Source organism: Saccopteryx leptura, chromosome 1, assembly GCF_036850995.1.
Source record: "Saccopteryx leptura isolate mSacLep1 chromosome 1, mSacLep1_pri_phased_curated, whole genome shotgun sequence".
In the NCBI taxonomy this organism is placed as follows: Eukaryota; Metazoa; Chordata; class Mammalia; order Chiroptera; family Emballonuridae; genus Saccopteryx; species Saccopteryx leptura.
In genome coordinates this window covers 371,546,882-371,562,792 of record NC_089503.1, presented here as the reverse complement: position 1 = coordinate 371,562,792, position 15,911 = coordinate 371,546,882, and the positions used below count along the sequence as shown (strand labels likewise).

General features: G+C 39.7%; 1 protein-coding gene across 1 annotated transcript in view; it reads left to right on the top strand.

Moving 5' to 3' along the window:
• Nucleotides 1-15,911, top strand: part of PTCHD4 (patched domain containing 4) — a 191,629-nt gene that overhangs the window by 52,503 nt on the left and 123,215 nt on the right. Inside the window, exon 2 of the mRNA XM_066361398.1 lies at nt 4,566-5,046. Within this exon, the coding sequence (XP_066217495.1) occupies nt 4,566-5,046 (481 nt within the window). The remainder of the gene's footprint in view (nt 1-4,565; nt 5,047-15,911) is intronic.

The window sequence follows — 15,911 nt, the reverse complement described above, 5'->3', positions numbered from 1 at the left end:
GATGGTTGGTGCAAAGACCAAGAGATAAAAATAATTCAAGTAGTAAGAAGAAAGGCCAGACAAACTGGAGCAGAGTTCATGAAGGGAAGAGTAGTAAGAAAAGAGGTATGAAGCTCAACCATCAGTGGGCCATGTAGGGTGTGTGGACCTGGTAAGGGGTTATTATTTTATTCCTTGTGCAAGTGGAAGCCAGTAAAAGGTTTTTTTTGTGTTTTTTTTTTTTTGTATTTTTCCGAAGATGGAAACGGGGAGAGCCAGTCAGACAGACTCCCGCATGCGCCCGACCGGGATCCACTCAGCATGCCCACCAGGGGGCGACGCTCTGCCCACCAGGGGGCGATGCTCTGCCCACCAGGGGGCGATGCTCTGCCCCTCCAGGGCATTGCTCTATTGCGACCAGAGCTGCTCTAGCGCCTGGGGCAGAGGCCAAGGAGCCATCCCCAGCGCCCGGGCCATCTTTGCTCCAATGGAGCCTTGGCTGCGGGAGGGGAAGAGAGAGACAGAGAGGAAGGAGAGGGGTAGGGGTGGAGAAGCAGATAGGCGCTTCTCCTGTGTGCCCTGGCCGGGAATCGAACCCGGGACCCCTTGCACGCCAGGCCGACGTTCTACCACTGAGCCAACCGGCCAGGGCCCAGTAAAAGGTTTTAAGAGCAGATATCATGTGATCACATTTCAAACTGTGCAGATTTGTTCTGGCTTTAACATGGAGAGCACACTAAGGAGGAGTAGACGTGGACACAAGGACACGAGTTAGGTGCTTCCATTCATCTCATCTTAATGATGACAGTTCAATACAGTGAAACACTGCAGCAGGAGAGCAAGGAAAGTAATCTGTTATCATCTTGTCATATTTTTATTTTAAGATTAATCTTCATTAAAACATAAAAATGATTTCTGCACTTAAAGGGATTTCAGAATTTGCATAGGAGGTATTTTATTGGGAAAGGAGAAAAATGAATCAACACATGTTAAATGATAGGCAGTTGGTTTAATGGAAAGGAAAATATTGAGAAAAGGAGCTCTACTTGTAAAACAGTTTTAATGGTAAAGAGCATTTAGTGGGGAATGGAAGCCAATGTGGCTTTCCTGAAATCACCCCCGTAAGAGTCTAGAAAGAACCGGATTTGAGGTTGTCTCAGTTGAGTTGGAGCCCTGTGTTTAACCCTTTGACTGGGAGATTTGCCTTCTATGAACCTCTAAGTTTGCTCATTTAAACAAAACAGTTCTACCCAGTGAGTTGAGTAGATGTAAAAATAATCAATTTATGGCTTTATTAGTTATAATAATATGAATCTGACATTTAGATCCTTTCAAAATAGCTTTAGAGATGGTATTTTCATAGAACAATAGAGCTAAAAACGTCTTCAATATTATATAAACATTTACTTATACACGTCATATCTGCTTATCTTATAGATAAGGAAACTGAACCCTTTGGGAAATAAACCAGACAACAGATTCTCATCCAATTAGTATGAGATACACACAGCAACCCAGGTTACACAATTCTTTATTTTGCGTTCTTTCCATTAATTCCCACAAAACATCTTTCAAGTCCAGAAGAAAATTACAATATATGTTATATTCTTTCTTTGTTTCTTCTGCATAGAGGCATCTATGAATTGGTTAATTTGGGAAACTGAAGAATTTATCACCCATGACAAAATACTAGAATTTCCCTTTACAAATAATGTACTAAAGTGTATATCTCAGAACTGTACTGATTAGGATGATTAGGCCAATGCCTTGTCTCTGATGTGGACCACTCAATAAAGCTTTCAACTCAAGGACATCCAAAGACCTTGCTTATTTTGTTCTGGTTCATGGAGTAATGCAGATTAAGACAGAGACACTCATTCTATTTGTCACATTGACTTGGATCTAATGGAATGAAAGCATATCTTTTTGAAGTAATTTTTGTAAAAAATGAAAATCAGACAACCTCAAAAGGGGGGTGAGCAGTTAGCCACAGTCAATGAAGATCAGTTATTTAATAATCTATATTTGCCTCTTTTAAAATTTTTACTTTTTTGTCCAGACACATTATCAAGACCCTCTTTGATCTACTATAATCTCCAAAAATGAGGCCTCGGGGATGCATAAATCTTTGTTCCGCCACTAAAGATCACAGAAAATCTTTTTTACTATGGAAATGGGTAAAGGCATTGGGAAGTGTGTATTCTTCAGTGAATAAATATAGCTCTTAAAATACTCCCTCTTTCCAATAATCAAAAGCACACGTCAGTATCACCAATGGGATTTCAAAGAAGTAGACACAAGGGTGGATTTTAAAATTATGCCAAGCTTAAAACAAAAATAAACAAGCCTAGTTGAGGAACAATGTGTCCTGGACTGAGAGATTGAAAACCATATTTGACAATCTTGGTGCCCGGTCAGGGTTCCCCCTCCTTTGTCAAGACTTTTCTATCTTTTCAGTTATAGTTCATTGGAGAACCCCCAGTGTCTCCTGGGGAGAGAGCCTTGTGAATCTACAGCTGGAATTTTAGTTTGATTCTTATAAGGAAAAATGATGACTTGGAGGTGGGAGTTAAACCAAGTGAAGGAAAAAAAAAAAGAAACTCAAGTTCTTATTTAGAGCTATATTGTTCACTTATAGTTGCCTAGGTTGAGTTAAATAGAAAGATTGTTTTTATTGAACGTGTAGGAAAAATATGGGTATGTGGAATGACTATGAAATTTCTCTCTCTCAATTCTTGATGATCCTACTTGATTCTACTGACAGCATGTGTCCTCTCTAAATTTCTCAGACTGTTTTTGTGTTTGCCACACACTCTCAAGCATTAGTATTGCTTTTGGTGCATGTTAAAAATACAAATACTGGCCTTGGCCGGTTGGCTCAGTGGTAGAACGTCGGCCTGGCGTGCAAGGGGTCCCGGGTTCGATTCCCGGCCAGGGCACACAGGAGAAGTGCCCATCTGCTTCTCCACCCCTCCCCCTCTCCTTCCTCTCTGTCTCTCTCTTCCCCTCCCGCAGCGAGGCTCCATTGGAGCAAGGATGGCCCGGGCGCTGGGGATGGCTCCTCAGCCTCTGCCCCAGGCGCTGGAGTGGCTCTGGTCGCAACAGAGTGACGCCCCGGAGGGGCAGAACGTCGCCCCCTGGTGGGCATGCCGGGTGGATCCCGGTCGGGCGCATGCGGGAGTCTGTCTGTCTCTCCCCGTTTCCAGCTTCGGAAAAATACAAAAAAAAAAAAAAATACAAATACAAACAAGACCCTCAGATATAGGTCTGTGGACTAAACAAGTCCAAATTAATTGTTACACATGTCGCCTTGATGTATAAAACCTCGCAGTTCTGTGAAGACAACCATGGCTATCACGCTGCTTTCTTGCCTTTTCACACTGCTCTTCTAGAAAGAATTGTTTCCTGCTCTGCTTCTACTCTTTTATGACCCCATGAGATGCACACAGTCTGTTTATGGCATAAATTTACCTTTGTGTCTGTGTTCCACTAAGTACCTGCAGGCATATTCAATGCTACACACTCCACTGTGTAACCTGAGATTGGGTTCAGTAGTTCCTTTGACAACCTTTGGCACCGTAGTGAATGATGGAATGGCTAAAGAAAAAAAAATTGTTGATTAAAATTTGGTGATGGCTGTCAGGGATTTCATTCTAAGTGTTAAGACACATTGTTGAGAATTGCTGTTCTGAACCTGTTTAGGCAAATCACTATTCATCTCAGAAGTGTCTTAAACAGATAGGTTTGCTTCTCTTATAAATATCCAGCTCTCATGATCTTATCTATTCTACCTTATGTGAAACTCTGAAATGAGATGACTTTTGGCAACCCCACCTGAAATCTTATCAGTCTCATTTAAGGGGTTTGATCCCTGTTCTCTGTGTTGAAAAAGGTCAGTCTAAGACTGAGGCAGGTGTTTGGAGAGGAAGTTATAATGAGTGAATAGGTGCTCACATCATATTTTTAAAATCTTTCAATAATATAAAATTAATTGTAAAAAAACTCAATATTTTTTTTTACTTGTTCTGAGATGTGCAGTTGTAGCCCCAGAATATACAGGTTGCGTATGAATTTTTGTAATGTTTGTGTGTGTTTATGTGTGTGTCGGTGACTGTATGTGTGTTAACTCTAGGAAGTTTAACATACATTTATTAAATGTATAATTAGTTTAACTTTTGAAATGTCGAGTCATGTCACGCTTCAATTTTGGCTGCAACTGAATCATCATACTTGATCCTGTATTCGGGCATTATAATAGATTTTTAACATAAGGAAATGGTGGGAATGAGGGTGTGGATGAGATCAAAGTAATATTTATGTACATTTCTTATGCATGTGGCAAGACTTGTAGAGCTTCATAGTACTCTTTGCATCTTATCTAATCCTGATCATCTTGCATGGTATCCCGTGTGGCTCCAACAGGTTGAATATCAAATCCTAACATGTCACTCCACCCACATCAGTTCCATAATTGCTAACACCTATCTCTGCCTTCCTGTGCTCTTCTTTCATATAGAGTAAAAGCCTGCTCTAGCGGAATGTGCATCTCTCGGGTAACTTAAGTCTCCCCTTTTTCTGTTTTCAAGGATGGGAGAAACAGTTTTATTGGACACCAACTGGGCGGGGTAGTGGAAGTGCCAAACAGCAAGGACCAACGGGTCAAGTCAGCCAGAGCCATTCAAATCACCTACTACCTCCAGACCTATGGCTCTGCCACCCAGGACCTCATAGGGGAGAAGTGGGAGAATGAGTTCTGTAAGCTTATGAGGAAGCTCCAGGAGGAGCACCAGGACCTCCAGCTCTACTCTTTAGCATCCTTTAGCCTCTGGAGAGACTTTCATAAGACCAGCATCTTGGCCAGGAGCAAGGTCCTGGTGAGCCTCGTGCTGATCTTGACCACAGCCACCCTCTCCAGCTCCATGAAGGACTGTTTGCGCAGCAAGCCCTTCCTGGGCCTCCTGGGGGTGCTCACTGTGTGCATCTCCATCGTCACGGCCGCAGGGATCTTCTTCATCACTGATGGGAAGTACAACTCCACCCTGCTGGGAATCCCGTTCTTCGCCATGGGTAACTATCCATCCTTGTGGTAATCGGATTCTTACCGGTTTGGGGCAAGGTAGTACATTTCTTGAATTCTCAGGTGGAGATCTGTTTTCGTTTTGCACTGGTGTGTCTGTGTGATTTTGTAGACATTTATTTGGGGTGGTGTCTGTTTCACTTTATTGTGCCATTCAGGAAGTTTTGAGCTGAGCAAGCTATTTTTTTTCATTTGGGTCGGGAAATGGAATGCTGTCAAAATATTTTAAAATTACACCATGTTGTAATTGTCTGCTCAGCTGCTTCAAAAATTATAAGTCAGGGATTACAGAGTACAGATTTAAAGAGATCAAAAAACTTTCCAGATTTTCAAGCAAAAATTTTATAGTTTATGGGCATCCTCAAGCTGTTGGTGATGAGGAGTGAATATCATAGGATGAAAATTCTGAGAACCACTGATGTTCTCATTTCAAAGAACTTCCTTATTAAACTTTACTATGTCATTTCAAAGTTTTTGGTCAGAAATATACTCCACTTCCCCACATCTATATAAACTAAAACCTTCCTGCTGCCACTTAGAAATGTGTCCTGCTATTTTTTTTCATCTCTGTTGAAAAATATTAATGAGTATCCTAAGTCAAGATAATCCCCTTTTGTAATTTTTCTCCCAGACTTATATAAATGGTCTAGAAAATGGGGTGTGTGTGTGTGTGTATTTGCAAAAGAGGCGACTGAATCTTGAAAGAGAAGTGACTGATAGCTCAACAACAAAGCGGATGGAGCTTATGAGAAAAGAGATGTTAATGGGCATAACTGTGGTACTGCAAAAGAGTTCTGTCAGATGGGACATAAGTCCCTACATTGAGCGATTTGGAGGACGACATGTAAAAATGGCCTCTAGATGGTGAACTGACATGAGTAAGAGAGCGTCAGCTATAAAGTAATTGTTTTTCTACTCCTGCTTAGAATCAGCACTAAATTACAGTTTTAGTACTAGAGGAAAAAGACACAGGTCACAAAGTCATCTAGGTGATCCAGGCCCTTTTTCCGCACCTTAACAAACATTTTCAAGAACAACACTGAAAAATGGATTCATATGGTAGGTACTGAGACCAAAGTTCTTTATCCGGAAACTTAACTTCATTGTGTCTCTGTTAAGTTAGCTCATCTCATTAAGCCTCAGTTTAAATGAAGATAATAATTGCATCATCTTTAAAGAATTGTTTGCTGAGTTTAATAGAATATAATAAAGCTAATAGTGCATAGTAAAAACTCAATAGTTATCAATGAGTTTTAGTGGTTAAGGTAGTGTGGATTAAAAGATGAATAGAAATAACCCTTGGCTTCAAGAAATTAAAACTCTTCCTAGATTTTGCATTCATCTTTAAATTCATGCTCATCTTGTTAATAAAAAGTGGTTTTATTTTTCCCAAAGAACTATATGAAAAAAAATTCACCAGTGATAAGGATGAGTCTAGATTTGAACCACTTATACTTGCTAATGTTTTTTTAGCTCAGTCTCTTGACTTGAAATACTAAGATAAGATTCATAAAAATTATACAGCGTGGATCACAAATAAAACATGACTCATTCCATGCGATTTTACTCATGGGCGGGATATAAAACTGAAATTCATAGACACAAACAACAGTAGTGGTTACTAGAAGGAAGGGAGATGGGGTGGTAATAGAGGAGGCCAAATATATGGTGATGGAAGATAATTTGACTTTGGATGGTGGGCACATGATGCAATATACAGATCACGTATCATAGAGATGTACACTTGAAACCTATATAATCTTATTAACTAATGTCACCCCAAGGAATTTAATTAAAAAATAAACAAAAAGAAACATGACTCATTCAAGACTGACAAATTAGATACCTTAAAGCTTCCTGGAGTCTTTCTCCAATTTATGTTAATCTAATTAGTCAATGGAAAGTTTTCTCAGGAAAACTCTATAATACATCAAATTTTATATTTCATACAAATAAAGGGAAAACTTGTCTCTAGTGATGCTGAATTGTAACACAGGCTCTACAAAATCAGAGTGATGTTTCTATTCCTTAAAGAAAGATCACACACTGAAACACACAGTTTTTACACTCTCCTCCTCTCTAAATGATCTGTAACATCATAAATCAACCCTGGACGGTGTAGATGCATACTTATGAAACCTGATGAATAGTTTCCTTTCAGTATTCCTGCAATTCAAACTCTTAAAATATTCTAAAAGGAACTCTTCTGTTATTTTCTGAAACATAACAATAGACCTATAAATATATACTTATTTAAAATATTTGCTTTGTCAAGGGAGAGTTTCCAATTTTGTGTGTCTTGTTTGTTTGTAAAGTAAAGATGCCGACTGAGAACTAGTAAAATGAAGCAAATAATACTTTGCAGGGTGAGGAAATCTGAGTCTTCCTCTCAGCTTTTCCACTGTCTTCATATGTTTTAGTGGGCAATTATGTGTAGTCATTTGTCCATTTGTCTGAATCCTTCATATATTAAATGAAAGCTTTGGACTCTTTAGTCTTATATTTTGAAGATTCTAAAATAGTATTCATTTTATTCTCAACTGAGGTTAGAATTTGATCATTTCTTTATAAAAACATTTAAAGTATATATGATCCTCAAATCTCTCATCTCCAGACTCCTTTGTAAAGTGTGTGTGTGTGTGTGTATGCGTGTGTATGTGTGTAGGAGGGGGTAGAGCCTTAGACACACAAAGTTATGAAACACAAAACTCACGTCTCCATGAAGGCAGAAAGGTAGAATGGAATGTTGAGAATCAATAAGTTCAGTTGACAGACCTGTAACTTTCAGTGGTACACAACATGGGTTAAACTAGTCCTTTAAAGAATCACAGTTAGTAAGGTGCTAAAGCTGGAATTAGGTGGCTGTGAGGCAGGAAACATTTACTCCATTATGCTCTGAAATTCAAACCATTCACCCTCCTTGGAACCAACGCCTAAAGCTGGGTCTGTTGTGCCTGCTCTTCTCTTCCTGAGTCATCTTGTTCTTGACCACCTCACTTCTTTCTATATTGCATCTCCCTGGTTTTTTATTTCTGTTTGTTTTTTTTGTGACCATTCATCCACTTAATATCCCCAATGTCATTTCATAGTCATATATACTAGACCTCTATATCCTGCATTTTTAAAGTTGGTACCAATTTTCATATTTTGTTCTGGTGTCCCCCTAAGTAATTTATGATCATCTAATAGTATATTACCAATTTAGGTTTAGAAAAGACAATGCTTTTAGGCATATGTATTTTATCTAGAAAAGATATCAGACTGACCTCTGGTAGCGCAGTGGATAATGCGTCAACCTGGAAATGCTGAGGTCGCCGGTTCGAAACCCTGGGCTTGCCTGGTCAAGGCACATATAGGAGTTGATGCTTCCAGCTCCTCCCCCCTTCTCTCTCTCTGTCTCTCTCTCCTCTCTCTGTCTCTCTCTCTCGCCCTCTCTCTCTCCTCTCTAAAAAAAAAAAAAAAAAAAAATGAATAAATAATAGAAAAGATATCAGAAAGAGAAACCCAGACGTATAATCAAGTTTGAAAACCACCTAAAATGGCCCCATTTAACTCCAGCCTAATATCCTTTTTCTATACAAACTTAAAGCAATGAGAATGCTGTTATTTTAATTTAAAACCAGTTGTCAGCTTTTTCTTTTCTTTTGACCACTCTTGCTTTGTGTGGATGGTCTTCTCTCTCTGCCAAGAAGAAATGTGGGCTAATGTTGCACACCAATGCCAAGCTGTCTCTGCTGTATCCTGTTGGTTCTCTGAGGTCAGTTGCCAGGGACATTATCAGTAGCTTTGGTTCACTACTATTTTTACTGTCCATCCTGAGTTTGTTTTATATTCCAGGAGTCTTACTTTAGTCAGTTTGATGGCTCTGGACATATGCAGATGACTTGGGTTTTTTTTACGTGAACTCAGAGTTTCCAGATATGAAACCTTTATTCTTCATTTAAAACTGAGGTTCATACTCATGTATTTATTAGTTTATTAAAATAGTTATTGAGGCCCTGGCCGGTTGGCTCAGTGGTAGAGCGTCGGCCTGGCATGCAGAAGTCCCGGGTTTGATTCCTGGCCAGGGCACACAGGAGAAGCGCCCATCTGCTTCTTCCCCCCTACCCCCCTCCTTCCTCTCTGTCTCTCTCTTCCCCTTCCGCAGCAAGGCTCCATTGGAGCAAAGATGGCCCGGGCGCTGGGGATGGCTCCTTGGCCTCTGCCCCAGGCGCTAGAGTGGCTCTGGTCGCAACAGAGCGACGCCCCGGAGGGGTAGAGCATCGCCCCCTGGTGGGCAGAGCATCGCCCCCTGGTGGGCGTGCTGGTGGATCCCGGTCGGTTGCATGCGGGAGTCTGATTATCTCTCCCCATTTCCAGCTTCAGAAAAATACAAAAAAAAAATAGTTACTGAGCACCTACTATGTTCCAGATATTTTGGGATTTATAACAACAGGTGTCCAATAGCATCGTTCAAGTTGTTGCCTGTATGGATTTTCCATTTTAGGCCTCCAAAAAGAGACATCAGCCAATATGCAAATGCATATAAACTATGTAATATTATTGATAAATGATATCAATTATAAAATAGGATATAGATAGGGAGCATAGGTGGTCAGAGTAAAGCTTTTCTAACAAAAAAATTGAGGCCTTGGCTGGGTAGCTCAGTTGGTTAGAGCATTATCTTGATGTCAAGGTTTCAGGTACAATTCCTGGTCAGGGAACATACAAGAATGAACCAACGAATGCATAAATAAGTGGAATAAGTGGAACAACAAAGTAATGTCACCCTCGCTCTAAAAAACCCCCCAAAACCCCCCCAAAACAAAAAACCAAACAAAGATAAAAATCAGGAAAAGACGAAATTGAAGCAGAGAACTAAATGAAGCAAAGAAGGGGCCATGTGGCAACCTCAAAAAAGAGTTTCCCTGACAAAGAGAACTATATATTCAAAGGCTTTGAGATGGGCCTTGCTTGGTGAAGTTAAGAAAGCAAGAAAAAGAGTGTGGCTGGAGCAGAGTGAGCAATAGTCTGAGTATTCTGAAAAGGGATTAGGGAGGTAGTATAGAGTCAGGTCAGGTAGGGCCCTGAGAACTTGAATTTAGTGCTTTAGACAGAAAGGTATCCAAAGCATTTTGAGACAAAGACAAGAGAATGTGATCTGACTTATACATTAAAGCATCTTTGTAGCTATTCTGTAGCATCTTCCACTGCAAAAATGGAAATTAGTCTATAATAGAGCAAGAATGATTACAGGGTAACTGTATAAAAGTTATTGCAAAATTTTCATGGGATATAATGGTGGCTTGAAATAGCATGGGAGCAATGACAGACGTTAAAAGGGATTAAGCTCGGATATATATTTGAAAACGAAACTGACAGGACTAGCTGAAGGACTGGATGTGGTGTGTTATAAAAAGAAGAGTCAAGGATGACCCCAAGCTTTGAGGACTGAATTAGTAATAGAAAGCAGTTACCACTTCCTGTCATAAGAAGATTGTGGGAGGAATAAATTGTGGAAAAAATTTCTAGAGTTTAGTTTTGTATCTGTTAAGATAGAGATGCCTCTTAAGCATCCAACTGAGAAATGTGGAGTTAACTCTATAAAACAGTCTGTAGATCAGGTCCAGAATAAAATCTGTACATTGAAGCGAAAACATGAATTTTGGATTCATCATAGCACGGCTAATAATGAAAGACGTGGAATCTGGTAAGATCAACTCGAAAGATAAATGCAAATGGACCATAAAATTCTGAAATCTGATCCTGGGACCATCCCAAAGTCTAGAGATTGGGAAGATGACCATGATTCAAATAAAGACACTAAGAACAATCAGGCAGTGAGATTAAAAAAAAAAAAAATCAAGAGAATAGTGTCCCAGCAGCTAAGTAAAGAAGGTGTTTCATGAAGAAGTAAAGGATCAAGTGTTCCAAAAGCTGCTTAGAAATTGTGTCCAATGAGCTGGGCCCGGTGGCGCACCTGTAGTCCCAGTGACTCGGGAGGCTGAGGCAGGAGGATCACTTTAGCCCAGGAGTCGGGGCTATAGTGCGCTATGCCGATCAGTTGACTGCACTAAGTTCGGCATCAATATGGTGATCTCCCGGGAGTGGGGACCACCAGGTTGCCTAAGGAGGGGTGAACTGGTCCAGGTCAGAAACAGAACAGGTGGAAATTGTGTGCAATGAGAGGTGAGAATTGGTTTTGTATTTAGTATTTTGAAGGTCATTGGTGACTTTGACAAGATCTGCTTTGGAGGAGTGCTGAGGGTTATTTAAAGAAGTTCAAGAACACTTGGAGGGTAGCAAGTGAAGACAGTGGCTAAAGATAATTATTTGCAAGGAGGTTTGCAATAAAGGAAAACACCAGTGATCGTATGATGATGGGAAGGTGCTTTAAAGAAAGCCTCTTAGTAAAGTAGGGAGAGAAGGAACTTGAAGAAGTAATATCATTGAATAGGAGAGACGGGACTGGATTCGGAGCTCAAGTAGAGTCATTGGCTTTACATAAGAGCATGGGCAGCTCATCTACAGTTACGCAAAAGGAAGAGAAAATACACGGACAGACCCAGATAGATTGGCACATGTGGGGGTGGGAGCATGTGGAAATTCTTTTCTGTGGCTTCAACTTTGTCAGTAAAATATGAAGCAAGTATTCAGACGAGAATAAATTTGGGGAAGGAGGTAGTGATTTGAAGAAAGTGATGGAACTTTGAAAAAGTCACTTTGGAAAATTGGAGAATGAATTTAAAAAAAACTTAAGACAATAACTAGGAAGGATTGAGGTGAATTGAAGTCTGTGTACATGAATTTAAAAAAGAAATCAGTTAGCATGGTCGATGAGTCCTATTTACTCCTTGCCCAGCCTTATATAGTATAGTTGCTTCAGGGAGGGGTTGAGTAGGCATTGAGATAAATTTGATTATGAAAAAAAAAATCCCAGAAAAATAAAAAAGAAGGGTTTATTGTGTATGCAGAGTGACTATAATAATAGATCATGGCCCTGGCCAGTTGGCCCAGTGGATGGAGCATTGGCCCAGTGTGCAGAAGGCCTGGGTTAGATCCCGGGTCAGGGCACACATGAGAAGTGACCATCTGCTTCTGTTCTCCTCCCTCTACCTCTTCTCTCCCTCTCCCCTTCTCGCAGCCAGTAGCTCTGTTGGTTCAAGCATTGGCCCTGGGCACTGAGGATAGCTCAGTTGAATCCAGCATCAACCCCTGATGGGAGTTGCTGGGTGAATCTAGTCAGGGTGCATGTAGGAGTCTTTCTCTTTATATACCATCTTGTCACTTAATAATAATAATAATAGTAATAATAATAATAATAATAATAGATCATAAAAATTATACTAGTTAGGATCAGCTAGACAATGTTGCAATAACAAATAATGCCTTCAATTTACTTAGCTTAACACACAAAGGTTTATTTCATGTTTGTATGGGGAGTTTGGTATGGGTAAGGAAGCCCTTTTTGGCATCTCTCTATGAACAAAGAGTTAGAGATCCAGCATACCTCCATCCTGCAATTCTGTCTTCTCAATTTGTGCCCCTAGTCCAAAAGGGAGAACCATTAGAAAAATCATACTTACTTTCAACAGTACCCAAAGTGATACAGTTACTGTAAAAACTGTAACTGTATCAGTTTGTAGAAAACAAACCTGGATTGGGGGTTATCTGCCACTCTTAATGTTAATAAAGAGAGATAGGACAGAGTGAGGATACGGTGTGTCATCAAATTGCAGCAACTTTAGAAGAGAGATGATTACTGTCTAAAAGAACTGCCTTAACACAATCCTGGTGCTGGTGATTTTTATAGAGTTAAGGAGCAAAAGAAAAAAAAAAAGGGAAAAGTCTTTGCATTTAACACATAACAATATGCATCATCTCCTCTGCAAGTCCTTTTGATGTAACACAGGTCCACTCAGTATGGTCCTATCTGGTGTCCTTGGTAAATCTCCAAGACAACCAGGGCAGGTGTCTCCCAGGAACAGCTGGACCGGTCACCTCTGGGACAATCTGCCTCTGGGAATTATCTGTGAAAATATTTCCTATTTCTTAGGATACAAAGTAAATGTTAAAGATTGGCAGGCTAAGTTTCTAATTAGTTTATAGGCCTTGACTTTTCACAGTAAATCCTGTGGCTAAGCTTTTACAAACTACTATTGTGATTTAAACTTCCCTGATTGTCAGGTCCCTCCCCAATGTAAGACATTTTCCCGTTCCATTCCTGCCATGGTCAACTTTTTGCTACATTTCAAAGCAAAGGCCAGGGAGCCGTTAGGGAAGACTAGCAAGCAGAGGAACTGTTTCCTAACCTTACACATATCACCTATTCATTACAACTAACAGTTACTATTACTGAAGCCAAAGTTCTCACTTTTGGGCTTCTCTGTTATTACCTGTCATCATATTCTATTGCTCAGAACTGGACAGCTGCCCATCAGCTAACTGCAAGGGAGTGTTGAAATTTCCTATATAAACTAAGCCAAACAGTCAAGGAAATGAGGATTCATTCCCCCATCATCATCATGATAAAAAGCTGATTGGGACAAAATATTATGATTCTTTATGGGATCAGGAAATTGTTTTAAATTGGGGTCTGTTATGCACTATCTATTCCTGTAAAACAAACATCATGAAACTTGGTAGTGTAAAACAGCAACCCTTTCGTTATGCTCATGCATTCTGGGGGGCGGGAAGGAGTAATTTGGTAAGGTCACAGTAATGTCAGCTCTCCCCACCTCTGTGATGTATGTCTGAAGCCTCAGTTGAGATGCCTTAAATAACTGAGGGTGACTTGAATATTGAATGGCTAGATTAATGGGCAATATCAACCCCTTCCAAGATGGTGTCTTTGCTCACATGGTGGGTACCGCATCTAGTATTTCTGAAAGACTATCTCAGCTGGGACTGCTGAACATTACTTCTGAACATGGTCTCCCAAAATACTTCCAATAGCACTTGACCTAGGGTAGACACTCAATAAATATATGTAGGACTAATAAATAAGTGCTCTTACAGTGTTTCTCAGATGGGTCACCGTCTATTAGAGAGTCGTTAGATCAATTTAACGTACTATGGTCCGCATTTATATTTCACTTCAAGGAAAAGAATAACCTAATAAATTATTTTTCTAAACACAATAAAAAAAGATAAAAGAAAAAGAAATAGGACATATTCCAGAAGGTGTTGCACTAGTGTAGTATTATTGTATAATATTTTCTGTTTCAGTTTAACATATACACGTAAGGTGTGTTTTTTAATGTGGGCCACAGTCAAAACTTTTAGAAAATCACTCTTGAATCTCCTTTGGACTAATATCTGAAGCAGATTACACAGACAGGTGGAGTTTTATTGATGGAGAAAACTCATCAGAAACTTAGGTAGCAGCTCCTCCTGGTTCCTCTGAGGCAGTATCTCAATTTAGAAAGGAGTAGAATAACCAGGGACAGAAAACACTAATTCTTGGACACTTCCATTTCCCCAGGCATAAACTATCAGTGTGTTTAGCATATAATGGGCCCTCTAAGTCTTGATAATTCGTTAAAGTTCTTGTATTAGAAATGTTTCTCAATGAATTGGTTTTGCTACAGAGTCCGTTTTACTTAGGGTCATTAAACACATCAAAAGCCTTCTTGTAATAGCCTCATTGCTGGGACAGGAAGGACCTTATTATGACATCAAAAATGTTCAATTGAAGCTATTACTCAGCCACATTAATCACAGACACTTTTGGTGATAAAGTTATTTCCTTTGATGATGAAGTTATTTATTCCATTGGAAAAGGGTCCTCCAATGGTGTGAAAATACGTTTGCATAGAGACTGGGAGTAACGAGTTGGGAGTCCAATTCAGTCTCTTTCTATTATCTACTAGATGATTTCTCTCTGTGTGTCTCCCATGTTTTTTTCTTTCTTAAGATGAGGAAGTTGGACTGATTGTTCTTTAACATCTCTTCCATCTTTACTCTCTAATCAGTGAGCCATCTATTTGACACTCGGGCTGTATGCCACCTCACCTAGATTTTTGACTCATTGGGGGCTGAAACTGAGTCTAACGTGGCATTTTTCTCAGTGTCTAGCACAAAATGTGCATAATATTGACCTGTGGATGGTCTGTGACTGTTAAGGCTCTTAGAGCAAGAAAAGTCTAAATGTTTGGTTGTTTTTAGCTTGTATATTTTAATGTCCTAATTTTTTATGTTATTCTTTAGTTTTAATTTCCTTATATTGATCTGTTCTTCCGTTGTAGATGTGAAATGGTCCTCCTGGGGCAGACATTTTTAATTAGTTAAGACATTGTTTCACTAACTAGTTTTTGTAGACTTTGAAGGAGGTGGGAAAGGAAGAGGTCTTGGCGTACCAAGTAAGAAGTTGAATTTTTGCCAAGCATTTAAAGTAGAACCGAATACCATGTACTTTTTTTGTATAATACTATACATTAGTTGTAATTATATGTCCTGAGTCCTTAAGATTCTGTGTGGTTTTTTTTTGGAATCCACCGCTAATTTTACGCTTTTTATTGCCAATAAGCTTTTTCCAGGGGTAGCTGGAATTTAGGAGTGAGGGCAAAAACTGTTACATAACAGAGTTTTACTCAGGGTGAGAACATATGGACCCATTTTGGTGATCTTTTTTCTCTCAGGAGTAGCTGATGTGCTAGTTTAGACTTTTAAGATGGAAAGATTTATAAATAAGCCATATGGTGCCTAATATGTTCTGCCCTTGCTTTTTACCTCTTAAATCAGATTGTGAATCAGGCTTGAATACTTAAGCAGACGGGGAAATGAGAGAGGCATCAATTTATCTTGCACAAGGTAGAACTATTAATATGCCAGGTGCTACCAACCCTCTAGCATGGACATTTAAGCCTTCCTGAAA